Source organism: Oratosquilla oratoria, chromosome 1, assembly GCF_046742065.1.
Source record: "Oratosquilla oratoria isolate Oo_2021 chromosome 1, ASM4674206v1, whole genome shotgun sequence".
Lineage (NCBI taxonomy): Eukaryota > Metazoa > Arthropoda > Malacostraca > Stomatopoda > Squillidae > Oratosquilla > Oratosquilla oratoria.
Window position 1 is genome coordinate 50,143,423 of NC_134777.1, and position 16,475 is coordinate 50,159,897.

Genomic DNA, 16,475 nt, shown 5'->3' on the forward strand with positions numbered 1-16,475 from the left:
TGGCTGCATCTGGGTCAATTTGAATCTGTGGCCAGGCCTATTCTGTGTTGGTAATGTTTCAATGTTGGAGAGTGTACTGAAGGCAAGGATGCTGGTATGGTTCTTACCAGGTGTGGTAGAGTTTTATCTCTGGAGGTGCTGGTCAAGTATTGAGTTTGGTGAGCTATCTTGAAAGGCCTGTTTAGTGATGTGATTGTGTATGTATTTACCTAATTGTAGTATACAGGAAAGGAGCAAAGTTCATTGGGTTCTGTCTCCTTTTCTCTAATTTTATAATATACCTAGACTCAAATTCATGTACAGTTCCAACTTAATCTATACCTTTCATTTTCAATTATTATATTAGATTTGAAATCATGCATTGTTTGAGCATGGGCTATATCACCTTCTAAGCTATTCCACATATTCCACTGTGGTGGGGGGAAAGAATACTGCCACCATCTGGGAATGGATGCTAAGAGGAGGTTATATGAAGGAGTGATTGTGCCAACAGCAATGTACGGGGTAGAAACATGGAACAAGAGAGAGGAAGAGAGAAGGAGTTTGAATGTGTTTGAGATGAAATGTCTGAGAAGTATGATAGGGGTTACTAGGCTAGATAGAGTGAGAAATGAGGAGGTGAGGAGGAGAACAGGGGTGGAAAGGGAGCTGGGAGATAAGGTTGATGAAAGAGTATTAGGATGGTTTGGACACATGGAAAGAATGAGTGAAGAAAGATTAGTAAAAGAAGTGTGGAAGGCGGAGGTGGAAGGAGTGAATATGAGGGGGCATCCTAGGATGAGATGGATGGATGTGGTGAAAGGGGCTTTACAAAAGAGAGCAATGTCTGTGGAGGAAGGACGGGAGAGGACAGAAGATAGGGGTGAATGGAGAAGGGTTGTGTATAGATGAGGCTGTGATGCATGAGGGGGAGTGGGTGGGGGATGGGGGTGAGGAAGTATGTAAGAAAAAAATTTGACGCAGCCTAAAGGGATGTCTCCCCGTCTTCTCCTTTTCTGCCGAATTTATGAAGCGGCCTTGCTGTGGATGTGCTGTGTCTTGCGACACTGCTTCTGACCCAGGGCAGTGGACAGGATGCAGGGATGACCCATTTCCAGGAGGTGCCAAGATGGGAGGGAGGGAGGAGGGTGGAGAAGAGTGGAATATATGGGAAATAAAATGGGTGGGAGTGATTTCTATGCCTTTTTCTTTTTGGCTACCCCCCATGTAGGGGGGAAAAAGCCTTTGGTATATGTATGTAAGTATTTCCACTTGAGTTGTAAGAGGCGGCAAAAACGGGATGAGGATTAGGACCAAGCACCTTTTCTCCCTTTGGCCCTAAAGGTGACATTCCTAAAAAACGTAAAGGCATAAAAGGGTCTAGGAATTTCCAACCAGTACCCTAATGTTTGGGTCTTTTAATGTGTGTAGATGTGGTACAGATGAGAGTAAAAGGGAAGAGATAGGCAGTATGTTTAAAAGAAGAAAGATGGATATGTTGGCTTTGAGTGAAACTAAGTTGAGATGAGGGGGGGCAAGTGCAAGTTTGGGAGTGTAGCTGGGAGGTTCTCAGGAGTGAAGAGAGGACAAGGGAGAAAAGGGGTGGCTATACTAGTAAGTGAAGAGATAGGTAAGCATGTAGTGGAGTGGAAGGAAGTTTCTTCAAGGTTCATGTGGATGAAAGTGAAACTGGGATGGGAGATGTGGGTTTTTGTAAGTGCACATGGGCCTGGTAGTGAGAAGAGTAAAGGAATAGGAGGCTTCTTGGATGGATTTAAATGAGTGCATAGAGGGATTAAGGAGAAATGTCAATGTAGTGGTATTGGGAGAACTTAATGCTAGGGTAGGAAATGAACCAACAGAGGCAGTGGTTGGGAAGTGTGGAGTTCCGGGAAAAAAATTGTTGTGGAGAGTTGATGGTGGAGATGTGTCTAGAAAGAGAATTGATGATAGCAAATACAGTATTTAGGAAGAAAGTCAAGCATAAGTACACATGGGAGAGGGTGATGGATGAAAGTAGTAGATAGGGCATTAATGGACTATATAGTGGTAACCAGGATTATAGTAGAAAGAGTTAAGATTGTACATGTTCTAAGGGGAGAGAGTGGGGGAATATCAGATCATTTTTTGGTGGAGGGTAAGTTCTGAGTGGAGGATAGATGGAGAAAGAGGAAAAGGACAAAAGGTAGGGAGGTGCTTAGAGTGAACTGCTTAAATGAGAAAGAAAAGGAGTACAAGAAGCTGAGAGAGGAATGGGAGGGAGTGAAGGATAGAGTAGAACCAGGAATGGGGATGGTTCAAGGAGGGAGTCATAAGGAGTGCAAAGATGATGTATGGAACAAGGAGGATAGGAGGATATAGAAGGAAGGGTAGCGAGTGGTGGGATGAGGAAGCAGAGAAGGTTATAGAAGAGAAGCAAGAATTCACAGATTTACTACAAAATAAGACGAGGGAATCATATGAGAGGTACAAAGAAAAGAGAAGTAAAGCATAAGATAAATGAGACAAAGAGGAGAGCAGATGTGAAATGGGGTACGAGTATGACAAAAAATTTGAAAGTAATATAAAGAATGTTTCGGAAAGAAATTAAGAGAGGAAGAGGAGGTCAATCAAGTAGAGAAGAAAAGGCAAAAGGAGCAGATGGAGAGATGATAATGGAAGAGAAGGCAGTAAGAGGAAGATGGGCAGAGTATTTTTGGGAGTTGCTAAATGTGAAGGAGGATAAGGTAGTTGCAGTGGGATGCACTAAGAAAATGACCATGATGAGTGAGGGAAATGGAGGAGAAATAAGGAAAGATGAAGTGAAGGCAATTGTTAAGATGATAAAAGCAGGTAAGGCACCTGGGTTGGATGGATGTCATGCAGAAGGTCTTAAAAAAGGAGGTGCAGTGGGGGATGGAGGGTGAGTAGGTGCAGCCTAAAGGGATTTCTCCCTATCTCCTTTTCAGCATGAGGAGACAGAGAGGGGGGGTTGCCAATTTAATGAAGCAGCCTTGCTGTGGATGTGTTGTGTCTTGCAACACTGCTTCTGACCCAGGGCAGTGGGTGAGATGCAGGGATGACTCATCATCCAGGTGCCAAGATAAGAGGGAAGAGGGTAGAGGGGTGTGGAGTATGTTAGGGATGGAATGGGTTGGAGTGGTTTTTATGCCTTTGTTTTCTGACTACCTCCCTTATATGGGGGGAAAAAGCCTTTGGTATATATATGTTTACCTTAATTTTTTTTTAGGAATGTCCCCTGTGGGGCTACAGGGAGAAGGATGCCTGGTCCCAATCCATGTCCCTTCTTTCTCCACTCTTACAATCCAAGTGGGAATACTTGGTGGCAGCATTTTTCCCCCCCCACCACAGGATAGGCAAAACAAGGAAATGAAATTCAGAGAAATGGTACAGGATAGTAACAAGGGGTTGGGGGGCAGCATAATGGCGGGACAGTCGCAGTATAATAAAAGTTTCATCATTTCTATGTGAGCAGAATCCTCCTCCATCACAGACAAAATGATGTGTGGCTGTTCTGTAGGGGAGCCCCATATAGACCCTAAAATATCAACTGCATGGAACTTTGCCATAAAAACATGCAGCAATACCCCAGACAGGGAGAGAAAACTGACGCAGTCTGAAGGGATTTCTCCCCGTCTTCTATTCTGCATGAGGGGACGGAGAGTAATGGTTGCCGATTTAATGAAGCGGCCTTGCTGTGGATGTGCTGCGTCTTGCGACACTGCTTCTAACCCAGGGCAGTGGACGAGATACAGGGATGACCATCATCCAGGAGGTGCCAAGATAAGAGGGAGGGTAGAGGGTGGAGGGGAGTGAAATGTATGTGGGATGGAATGGGTGGGAATGGTTTTTATGCCTTTGTTTTTTTGGCTACTTCCCTTGTAAGGGGGAAAAAGCCTTTGGTATATGTATGTATGTATATGGAAAACTTTTTCTTCACATCCTTTGGACATGTGGTCATCCTTAATTTATTTCCATGACCTGTGTGTTTTTGTGTGGATGTGCTATGTGATACAGGTGGGAGTTTGCTTTTTTATGTTTGGTATGTTTCCATCAGAAGTGGAAATAGTGAGTGGTTTGAAGTAAAGGTATGGCTGTGTCAGGGATGTGTCTTGTTGCCATGGCTGTTCAGAGGTTATATGCATGGGGTGGTGCTGGATGTAAATGCAAGGGTAATGGGCAGGGGACTGGATGGTTAAAGAAAATTAAGAAAAGTGGGAGGTGAGTCAGTTGTTGTTTGTTGATGACTGTGTTTGTGGCAGGGTCAGATGGGAGTAAGGCAGTTAGTGATGAGGTTTGGGAAGGTATGTGATTAGAGAAAGTTTATGATAAATGAGAGTAAAAGTAAGGTGACGAGATGTACAAAGGGAGAGGATGGCAGCAAGTTGAAGGCAAGTCTTAAAGGATAAAGGTTGGATAAATTGGATAGTTTTAGGTATTTGGGGTCACAATTGGCAGGTGTGGGAGGTGCAGAGGTAAATTGTAGATTGAGAAGAAAGTAAATGTTTTGGGCTTTTAAAAAGTGTCATAAGAAATAGGCATCTGGTAACGGATGCAAAGAGTTTATATGAATTGATTGTGCCAACAGCATAGTATGGAGTGGAGACTTTGAACTTGTGTGAGGCAGATAGGAAAGTTTAAATGTGTTTGAGATTAAATGTCTTTGAAATAAGGTATGATGAAAGAATATTGGATGGTTTGGACATATGGAACAAATGAGAGAGGTACATACACATACCAAGGACTTTTTCTCCCTTACAAAGGTGGTAGCCAAAATCAAAAAGGCATAATTCCACTCCCACCCATTTCACCCTCATCCACTCCACTCCCATTCTCCACCCATCTTTCCCTCTTTTCTTGGCTCCTCCTGGATGATGGGTCATCGCTGCATCTCACCCATTGCCCTGGGTCAGAAGAAATGCAGCAAGACACAGCACACCCACAGCAAGGCTGCTTCATACATACATACATATACCAAGGCTTTTTCCCCCTTCCAAGGGAGGTAGCCACAAAGGGAAAGGCATAAAAACACTCCCACCCATTTCATCCCTAAATACACTCCACACCCCTCCAACCCTTCCTCTCATCTGAGCACCTCCTGGATGACGGGTCATCCCTGCACCCTGCCCACCGCCCTGGGTCAGAAGCAGTGTCGCAAGACACAGTACATCCACAGCGAGGCCGCTTCATTTAATCGGCGACCCCCCCTCTCCGTCCCCCTTTGCATATAAGGCGAGGACGGGGAGAAATCCCTTCGGGCTGCGTCAAAATTTACTCACACATACTACCCCACCCCCCACTCCCCGCCCATTCCTCCTCATGCAGTCACAACATCATCCATATACAACCATTCTCCACTCACCTCTGTCTTCCGTCCTCTCCCTTCCTTCCTCAACAGACATTCCCCTCTTCCCCAAAGCCCCCTTCACCCCATCCATCCACCTCATCCTAGGACGTCCCCTCATGTTCACTCCCTCCACATCTGCCTTCCATACCTCTTTTACTAGTCTTTCTTCACTCATTCTTTCCATGTGTCCAAACCATCCTAATATTCTTTCATCAACCCTATCTCCCAAATCCTTTTTCACACCTGTTCTCCTCCTCACCTCCTCATTTCTCACTCTATCTAGCCTAGTAACCCCCACCATACTTCTCAGACACCTCATCTCAAACACATTCAAACTCCTTCTCTCTTCTTCTCTTATGTTCCACGTTTCTGCCCCATACAGTGCTGTTGGCACAATCACTCCTTCATACAGTCTCCTCTTCGCATCCATTCCCAAATGTCTATTCCTCATTACACTCTTTAAACCACCAAGGCATTTACTCGCTTCTCTCAATCTACATTCTACCTCCACCTTTTCCTGCTACACTTGCACCCAAGTATCTAAAACTATCCACTTCCTCCAGTCGCTCTCCCTTAATGTTCACTTCCAGTCTACTGCCACTTTCACCCCTTGTACATCTCATCACCTTACTTTTACCCACATTTATCTTTAGCTTTCTTCTATCACATACTCTCCCAAACTCTGCCACCAGCTTCCTCAATCCCTCCTCTGACCCTGCCACAAGCGCATATATTAAGGCTGCTTCATGAGTGAAGTAAATTAGTAAAAGATATGTAGAAGGCAGAAGTGGAAGGAGTGAACTTGTGGGGGATGACCGAAGAGGAGCTGGATGGATGGGGTGAAAGGGGCTTTGAGCAAATGGGGAATGTCTATTGAGCAAGGAAGGGAGAAGTCAGGAGATACGTGTGAGTGGAGAATGGCTGTGTATAGATGATACTGTGATTCAAGGAAGGGGTGGGGGAGGGTTTGGGTGTAGTTATGTGTGAATGATACTGATGCAGCCTGAAGGGATTTCTCCGTCTGCTATTTTTCTGCATGAGGGGGATTTCACTAAGTGAAGTAGCCTTGCTATGGATGTACTGTCTTACAGCATTGCTTCTGACCCAAGGCAGTGGGTGGGATACAGGGATAGCCCATCATTCCCAAGGAGCTAAGATGAGAGTGGGAAAGTGTGGTGGATAGGAGTGAAATGGGTGTGAAAGGGTATGTACGACTTGGCTACCTCCCTTATATGGGGGAAAAAGGCCTTTGATATATAGACAAAATATGTTTCTATTTTTTTCCTATTCTGTTTCTGATGCTTGAGAAATATAGTGTGAAGTGTGTGTGGTGTTAAAGGTTTTGACATGGCACTGTGTTCTTGTAATTTTTTTTTGTGGTTTTCTATGGTGAGTATTTTGGTTTCTGTATGCAATTTCCAATCAGGGGAGTTTTGGTGCATCCAGATTTTACTCTCAGTGCTCCATTCTGTAGGGTTAGTTAAGTAGTTTATGTTCATCTTGCTCATTGTTAGGAGCATTGTGTGGAGGTGTAGTTGAGGGTGGTTCTTATGAATTGCTTTAAAATGGTTTGTAGAATTGGTGCTTATGATGGATTTAACTTGGTTTGTTTTCTTGTTAACATTTGCTGTCAGGTCTGTTATGTGGGCTTGAAATAAATTTATTTTTTGTCCTCCAACAACATTGCATTCCACACATAACCTAGATTTTCCAGGTTATATTCTTTTTCTCTCCTCTCTGCCTACTTCCATTTCTCTTATTTCTCCACTTAACACTCATTCTCAATCTTCTTTCCAGAAGATGGTGATCAGACATTCTATAAATTCAATTAATTGTTGCCTTACATTTCACAATATGTAAAACCCACAGCCCATGGTGGCTGGCAACCTTCCATAGATCTCGGAGACATTCAACTATTGTCTGCATTGTATAAGCGTAGGATGGTTTCCATGCCACTGGCTGAAAGGTAGGGGAGAGGAACAATGACTAATGGCCAGCTATGCATGTGTGAAAAAGTGTAAGAAATACAGCTAAAGCTGATAGAGATCTTAAGCCCAGTCCAGAGACTGAATGTCAGCATAGGGCTGGACCTCCTGAAAATGACCAGGTTGATGAATTTTAATAATAGGCAGCTTTGCTGTCCATCTTGCAGGAAAACTACATGCAGGTTCTCATCATTGATCCCTGGTATTCTATTGCTGTTGCCAAATATAAATATACCAATAACTCTATGTAGTAAGAGGTGTTCCTACTACATGATGTGTGAAGTCTTCCATGAGAAATGGATCAGAGAAAGTTAGATCCTCTTTAGACTTCACACATCATGTAGTAGGAACACCTCTACTACATTTGGTGACCCCGAGAGGTGTTACTACCACAAGATGTGTGAAGCCTTCCATGAGAAATGGATCAGAGAAAGTCAGATTCTCTTGAGACTTCACACATCATGTGGTAGTAACACCCCTACTACATTTGGTGACCCTGGAGTGACCAAATGTAGTAGAGGTGTTACTACCACATGATGTGTGAAGTCTAAAGAGAATCTGACTTTCTCTGTTCCATTTCTCATGGAAGACTTCACACATCATGTAGTAGGAACACCTCTACTACATAGGAGAGTTATTGGTATAAATATGTTTGGCGACAGCAATAGAATACCAGGGATCAATGAAGAGAACCTGCATGTAGTTTTCCTGCAAGATGGACATCAAAGCTGCCTATTATTAAAATTCATCAACCTGGTCACTTCCAGGAGGTCCAGCCCTATGCTGACATTCAGTCTCTGGACTGGGCTTAAGATCTCTGTCAACTTTAACTGTATTTCTTACACTTTTTCACACATGCATAGCTGACCATTAGTCATTGCTCCTCTCCACTACCTTTCAGCCAGTGACATGGAAACCATCCTACGCTTATACAACGCAGACAATAGTCGAATGTCTCCGAGATCTATGGAAGGTTGCCAGCCACCATGGGCAGTGGGTTTTCCATATTGTGAAATGCAAGGCAACAATTAATTGAATTTATAGAATGTCTGATCACCATCTTCTGGAATGAAGATTGAGAATGAGTGTTAAGTGAAGAAATAAGAGAAATGGAATGTGGTAGTAACACCTCTACTACACCTACAAACATTTCAGAATAAGTTTTATAGATACTGGTGTCCTACAGAAACATTTACCTGAAATGCCCCCATGTCTTTTAGTGAAGATGATCCATCTTGTATTGCAAATTTAGGACACTTTAGTCAGTCATATTAAAATTTTTAACCCAGACATCCAATGACATGACGTAATCCACGTATGACAAATATGCATTTCTTTAATTAACAACCATCATTGAAATGAACTAGTATTACAGGTTCTACTGAAAGCACATGAAATTACTGTGATGCAAACTCAAAACTAGCACCATAATCAAATTCCCATTACATTATGAAATCCATACTATATATACTAAGGGCTTTTCCCCTTTATATGTGAGGTAGCTAAGTCAATAGGCACATACCCACTCCCATGTAAATTATCAATCAGCAAAATAAATTCAACTATTTTTCCTAGTTTTAAAAACCTACTTAAAGATGTTTAAAACAAAAATTAAACATTCTACACTGTTAAACAAACTCATGAATTGTTCTAAGTTTATTTGTGGTTGACAATAGTCTTCTAATACTAATACTGCACATTTCTATAGAAATTTTAAGTCTTTAAAACTATTCAAGAAGACTACAATGTACATCACCTTAATTCAGCTAAAATTTAAGTAAGATGTATAAGAACTCAGAGCATCCTAATTAATATGTATGGCAGGATCATGATACTGAAGATGACAATAAAAGCTGAGATTACTGTAGAGGAATGAAAGTCTTCATCATGTTTGCAAAAAGTACAATATAAACAAGTTAATGTGGTTGATAATATGAATATTTGCATACTGGGGACCATTCAGTATTTGTTAATACAATCTATATATACATACTTATACCAAAAGCCTTTTCCCCTCTTATATGAGGTCTGTCAGAAAAATATATATATATATATATATTTTTGTTGCAAAAACCTGATGAATTTGAATCAAGTGTGCTTGCATGAGCCGACCTTGAACCTTCTTGCTCATGCATGAATTTTTTCCTAACTGTCAATAGCGTCAGTTGCTGGCAAGCAGCTTTTGTGTGAGGTAATGTGTAGTGCTCACGGTGGTTTTTCATTGGAAGGAAAATGACTGGGATTTGGAGTCCAGCATGTCCTGTGAGGCTTCAATACAAAGTTGCCTTTGCTCTGCTGTCAGCAGATTTGGCACGAATTTCGCCACCACTCTCTTCATGGCCAAATCTTCACCTTCATGAATACCATAATCACTGGTGACAAGTCCTGGGTGTACGGGTATGACCAGGAAAACAAATCCCAGTCGTCATTTTCCTTGCAATGAAAAACTGCCAAGAGCACTACACATTACCTCACACAAATGTTGCCTGCCAGCAACTGACACTATTGACAGGCAGGAAAAATTTTATGCATGTGCACAAAGGTTCAAGGTCGGCTCATGCAAGTGCGCTTGATTCAAATCCATCAGGTTTTTGAAAAAAATAAATAAATAAATAAATAAAGTCTGATACTTTTCTAACAGACCTCGTAAGGGAGGTTGCCACAAAACAAAGGCATAAAAACCACTCCCACCCATTCCATCCCTATCACACTCCACTCCCATCCACCCTCCTCCCTCCCTCTTATCTTGGCACCTCCTGGATGATGGGTCATCCCTACATCTTGTCCACTGCCCTGGGTCAGCAGCAGTGCTGCAAGACAGCACATCCACAGCAAGGCCACTTCATTAAATCAGTGACCTCCCCTCATGCAGAAAAGGAGAAGATGGGGAGAAATCCCTTGGGGCTGCATCAACTTTTTTCTCACACATACTCCCTCACCCATTCCACCTCATGTATAACATCATCATCCATATACAACCCTTCTCCATTCACCCGTCTTCTGTCTTCTCCCGTCCTTCCTCAACAGACATTCCCCTCTTTCCCTAAGCCCCTTTTACCCCATCCATCCATCTCATCCTAGGTCGCCCCCTTATGTTCACTCCTTCCACACCTCTTTTACTAGTCTTTCTTCACTCATTCTTTCCTTATGTCCAAACCATCCCAATACTCTTTCATCCACCCTATCTCCCAACACCCTTTCCACCCCTATCCTACTCCTCACCTCCTCATTTCTCACTCTATCCAGCCTAGTAACCCCTATCATACTTCTCAGACACCTCATCTCAAACACAATTTCTTTCTCTCTTCCTCTCTTATGTTCCATGTTTCTGCCCCATACAGTGCTGTCAGCACAATCATTCTTCATACAGAAGAGCAAATGGACTTATGAAGAAATGAGAAACATAGAAAAAGAAGACTAACGTACAACAAAACAAATTTTGAGAAACTTCAAAAATTCTTTCATAGTGCAAACTGGGAAAAATTCCTAAATGAAGAAACAAGGATGGAGGAGAAATGGAATATACTAAAAGAAATTTATAATGAGGGAGTGAACAAACATGTACCACAACAAAATCAAGAAAGAGTATACATAAAATGCTGGTACAACAAAAAAAATTGATTATGTAAAAATACGCACAGATGAAAAGAAAAACTATGAAAGGGAAATAATAGAAAAATACAAAGAACAACCTAAACTATTTTACAGGTATATAAATGGTAAACTAGAAAATATACAAGAAATAGAAAAGCTGCGCCAGGGAAATTAAGAATATACAGAGGAACTAGAAACAGCAGAAATTATGAGCAATCATTTCAAATCAGTATTCACAATTGAGAACTCACCCAACTGTGAGGGAATAGGGAGAAATCCCCCCCCAATGAAGGAAATAACCATAACACAGAAGGCAATCAGCGACCAAATAAAAAAACCTTGATGTCAGAAAATCACGTGGTCCGGATGGAATTGCAAATTGGACACTGAAAGAATGCATAGAGGAGTTAACGGATAAAATATATAATTAAATACTCACTCAAAGAAGGAAAGTTACCACAGGACTGGAAAAATGCAAATATTGTACCAATATATAAAGGAGGAAACAAGGAAAATCCAACCAACTACAGACCGGTCTCCCTAACAAGCACAGCAGCAAAATTGTGAAAAAGTTATCAAAAGTAGATAGGTTATACATCTGGAGTAAAAAACTACACTGAATCAAAATCAATTTGGATTTAGACTAGGAAGATCATGTACAACAAACCTGATCTGCTTCTATTCAAGACTAATAGAAATAATATAAGAGAGGGATGGATGGGCAAACTGCCTTTCTGGACCTACAAAAGGCATTTGATAAAGTACCACACAAGAAACTAATAAGAAAAATAGAATAAATTGGTGGCATAAGAGGAAAATTATTGGAATGGATAGACTTCCTGACTGGGAGAAAAATGAGGGTAGTAATTAGGGAAAAATACTCGAATTGAGAAGAAATGATAAGTGGTATCCCGCAAGGATCAGTACTGGCTTCAATCATGTTTGCCATATATATATAAATGACATGGATGAAGGAGTAGTGTTATATGAATTTCTTCGCAGATGACACAATACTAAAAAGAAGGAACAGAAGAGGATTGTGAATCATTACAGTTAGACCTGGACAAAATCTGGAAATGGACTCAAAAGTGGGAAGTGAACTTCTATATCAAGAAGTGCAGTATAATGGAGTTTGGAAAAAGTAAAAATATAATATCAAGAAATTATAAAATTGGTGAAGAAGTTAAAAAAGTGAACTTGGAAAGAGACCTTTGAGTAATAATCAGCAAAGACATGACACCGGACAAACATCAATAAAATAGTTGGAGAAACCTTCAACCTATTAAGGTCAATGATAGTGGCATTTGACTACTTGGATGAGGAAATAATTTAAAAAATATCAGTTACACTAATAATACCAAATCTGGAGTACACAGCAATACTATGGACACCCAGTACTAAAAAGAACATAAAGAAATTAGAAAGAATACAAAGAGCAACGACAAAGTTGGAACCAACTCTCTCCAAATTAACATACGAACAAAGATTGTCCAAATTGGAATTACCAACTCTGGAGCAAAGAAGAGAAAGAGGAGATCTGCTGACTATTTATAGAATCATGAAGGGAATGTAAATCCTAGATAGGAATGATTTACTAAAATGGGACCATGGAAAATCAAGAGGACACGAAAAGAAACTAAAAAAGGATAACTATAGAAGAGATCTGGAAGAAGAAAAAAAAAAAATCACACATAGAGTGCTGATACCTGGAATAATTTAGATAAAGAAACAGTGTGTGCAAATACTAAAAAAAAAAAAAAAAAATGCTGAAAGATACAAAGATGGGTCACCATAGGCATAGCCCCCTTCCTGTATAATACAGCTAGGTGAATACACACGTGGAACAAGAGAGAACAAGAGAGAACAAGAGAGAACAAGAGAGAAGAAGAGAGAAGAAGAGAGAAGAAGAGAGAAGGAGTTTGAATGTGTTTGAGATGAGGTGTCTGAGAAGTATGGTGGGGGTTACTAGGCTAGATAGAGTGAGAAATGAGGAGGTGAGGAGGAGAACAGGGGTGAAAAAGGAGCTGGGAGATAGGGTTGATGAAAGAATATTGGGATGGTTTGGACACATGGAAAGAATGAGTGAAGAAAGACTAGTAAAAGAGGTATGGAAGGCAGATGTGGAGGGAGTGAACATGAGGGGACGTCCTAGGATGAGGTGGATGGATGGGGTGAAGGGGGCTTTGGGGAAGAGGGGAATGTCTGTTGAGGAAGGAAGGGAGAGGACGGAAGACAAGAGGTGAGTGGAGAATGGTTGTATATGGATGATGTTGTGATTGCATGAGGAGGAATGGGCGGGGCGGGGGGGGTGAGGTAGTATGTGTGAGCAAATTTTGACGCAGCCCGAAGGGATTTCTCCCCGTCCTCTCCTTATATGCAATGGGGGACGGAGAGGGGGTGTCGCCGATTAAATGAAGCGGCCTTGCTGTGGATGTGCTGTGTCATGCGGCACTGCTTCTGACCCAGGGCGGTGGGCAAGGTGCAGGGATGACCCGTCATCCAGGAGGTGCTCAGATGAGAGGGAGGGTGGGAGGGGTGTGGAGTGTATTTGGGGATGAAATGGGTGGGGGTGTTTTTGTGCCTTTCCCTTTTTGGCTACCTCCCTTGAAAGGGGGAAAAAGCCTTGGTATATGTATGTATGTATGAATACACACACACACCAAGGGGTTTTCCCCCTTTATACAGGAAGAGTTAGATTTTAAGGCACACACCCACTCCTACCCATGCACCACACTTTCCTCACTCTCACCTTAATTATTTGTGGATGAAGGGTCATCCCTGTCTGCCCAATGCCCTGGGCTAGAAGGAATGCAGGAAGACAATACATCCACAGCAAGGTCACTTCACTTAATCAACGACTACTCCCTCTCCACCCTTTACATGGAAAATAGAGAATATGGAGAGAAATCCCTTTGGGTTGTATCAAAATACAATTCCCATAAAAACACTCACCCTCCACTCCCTTCTTTGCATGAAAGTAGCCTCTATACCAGTGGTTCCCAAACTTTTTTTGGCTGCGACCCAAATCCAGATCTGGTGAAGATGTGGCGACCCAAGCATCAAAAAGCAATTTCGAAAGTCTTCTTTTATTGAAAACACAAGTGTAGGGAAGCTTTTGATTGAAATTATTTTTTTCCGAACAAGGTCTCGCGACCCATTCTTTAACACTTCGCGACCCATAGTTTGGGAATCGCTGCTCTATACACAGTCACTCGCCACTCACTCCATCTCCTGCCTTCTTCCTTCCTTGCTTAACACACATTCCCTTTTTGCTCAAAGCCATACCATGTAATACATACACACATATACCAAGGGTTTTCCTTCCCCTTACAATGGAGGTAGCAACAGTCAAAAGGCATGATTCCACTCTCACCCATTTCATCCCCACCCTCTCCACTCCCATTCACCACCTCTCCCTCCCTCTTTTCTTGGCTCCTCTTGGATGACAGGTCATCCCTGCATCTCACCCATTGCCTTGTGTCAGAAGCAATGTAACAAGACACAGCACATCCACTGCAAGGCTGTTTCATCTAACTGGTGACCCCCCTCTTCGTTCCCTCATGTCGTAAAAGAGATGGGGGAGAAATCCCTTCGGGATGCATCAAAATGTCGTTCACACATAATTACTTCTTAGCCCCCAACCCACTTCCTTCCATGCATCACAGCATCACCCATATACAATTATTCTCCACTCACCCCTATCTTTTATCTTTTCCCTTCCTTCCTCAACAGACATTCCCCTCTATCTCAATGTCCCTTTTACTCCATCCATCCATCTCATCCTTGGTCGTCCCTTCCAGTTCACTCCATCCACCTCTGCCTTCCACACTTTTTATTCTTTCATCATTCATTCTTTCCATGTGTCCAACCACCCAAATACTCTTTCATCAACCCTATTTCCCAACTCCCTTTCCACCCATGCTTTCCTCCTCACCTCCTCATTTCTCATTCTATCCAGCTAGTAACTCCTACCATACTTTTCAGCCATTTCATCCCAAACACATTTAATCTTTTCCTCTCTTATGTTCCCTGTTTCTGCCCAATACAGTGCTGTCGGCACAATCACACCTTCATACAATCTCTTAGCACCCATTCCCAAATGTCTATTTCTCGTTACACTTTTAATCCCCCAACACATTTACTTGCTTCTCTCAATCTATATTCTACCTCCACCTCCACTCCCTTTCCCACCACATGTGCCCCAAGTATTTAAATCCCATTTCATCCAGCCTCTGTATGTTAATTCTCACTTCCAATTTGCTGTCATCCTCTTCCCTTGTACATCTCATACATATGCCAAAGGCTTTTTCCCCCTTACAAGGGAGGTAGCCAAAAAACAAAGGCATAAAAACCATTCCCACCCATTTCCATCCCTAATACACTCCACTCCCATCCACCCTCTACCCTCCCTCTTATCTTGGCACCTCCTGGATGACTGGTCATCCCAGCATCTTGTCCACTGCCCTGGGTCATTAGCAGTGTTGCAAGACGCACATCCACAGCAAGGCCACTTCATTAAATCAGCGACCCCCCTTTCCGTCCCTTCATGCAGAAAAGGAGAAGACGGGGATATGTTTGAGTGTAGTTGGGAAGGCTTATAGGAGGTGTTTTGATAGAGAGGATTAGGAGAGGAACTTGTAACTGCTGGAGAAATAAGACGCAAACTTCATAAGATTTCGACATGAATGAATAAATAGGATGAGTGTAGTGGGAGTGAATGGGGTCATGTTTCTCTTCCTTACCTAATCACCTTACTTTGCTGGTAACTGTGTATAAACATGCTTTTCAATCAATGCAGTAAATGAAAAGTATTCAACTTCCTTTGTATATGTGCCATACTTCATCAACATCGATAGTGGCAGACATTTTTGCTAATTACATAAAATTCTGGGTTGTACACACACAAAAAGCCATACCATGACATAATTGGGAAAGGAAGCTGCAAGTGTCCATTGCACAGGTGGGGTTACTTGCCTGCTCACCTTGCTCCACTGTTTCCTGTCGCCCCACTACAGCTGCTATCGTTGTCTTGCAGAGTCGTCCGGCATACTGGACAGGTACCATGCTAGGTTGAAATCAATTCAAAGATGGTAAACATATATGCCAGGATATCAATACAAACAATTTCCTTCCACCTGAAATGTAACCATATAAGGGTGAGGTGAAAAAATATTTGTGCATAAACTGTCCTTCCTGGTTCTTCCAGTTCATTTGGTCATCACCACCAAATAACATAATTATCTATGAATATAAAAATATTTTTTTTCTCAATTGATCAGAAGAGTAGTTAAAACCTTGTCACAGATTTGGTTCTTCCCTAAATCCCACTGAAAGCAACTTAACATGTGTATGTGTGATATTCCTGAACTTGTGGGATACCATACATATAACAACAGCTTTTTCCACCTTACAAGGGAGGTACCCAAAATACAAAGCATAAAATCTATTCCCACCCATTCCATCCTCATATACTCCACTCCCATTCACCCACTTCCCTCCCTTTTATCTTGGCTCCTCCTGGATGATGGGTCATCCCTGCATCTCACCCACTGCCCTGGGTCAGAAGCAAT

The 16,475-nt window shown here is 42.1% G+C and overlaps 1 protein-coding gene across 4 annotated transcripts in view; it reads right to left on the reverse strand.

Moving 5' to 3' along the window:
- LOC143039474 (E3 ubiquitin-protein ligase RNF115-like) overlaps positions 1-16,475 on the reverse strand; it is a 73,536-nt gene that overhangs the window by 12,844 nt on the left and 44,217 nt on the right. For 3 of the 4 annotated variants that reach the window (XM_076210703.1, XM_076209946.1, XM_076211522.1), the window contains one exon: positions 15,888-15,970. In XM_076210703.1, coding sequence (XP_076066818.1) covers positions 15,888-15,970 — 83 coding nt within the window. Of the gene's footprint in view, positions 1-15,879; positions 15,971-16,475 lie in introns of all 4 variants that reach the window. The other variant, XM_076212238.1, reaches the window with a different exon arrangement.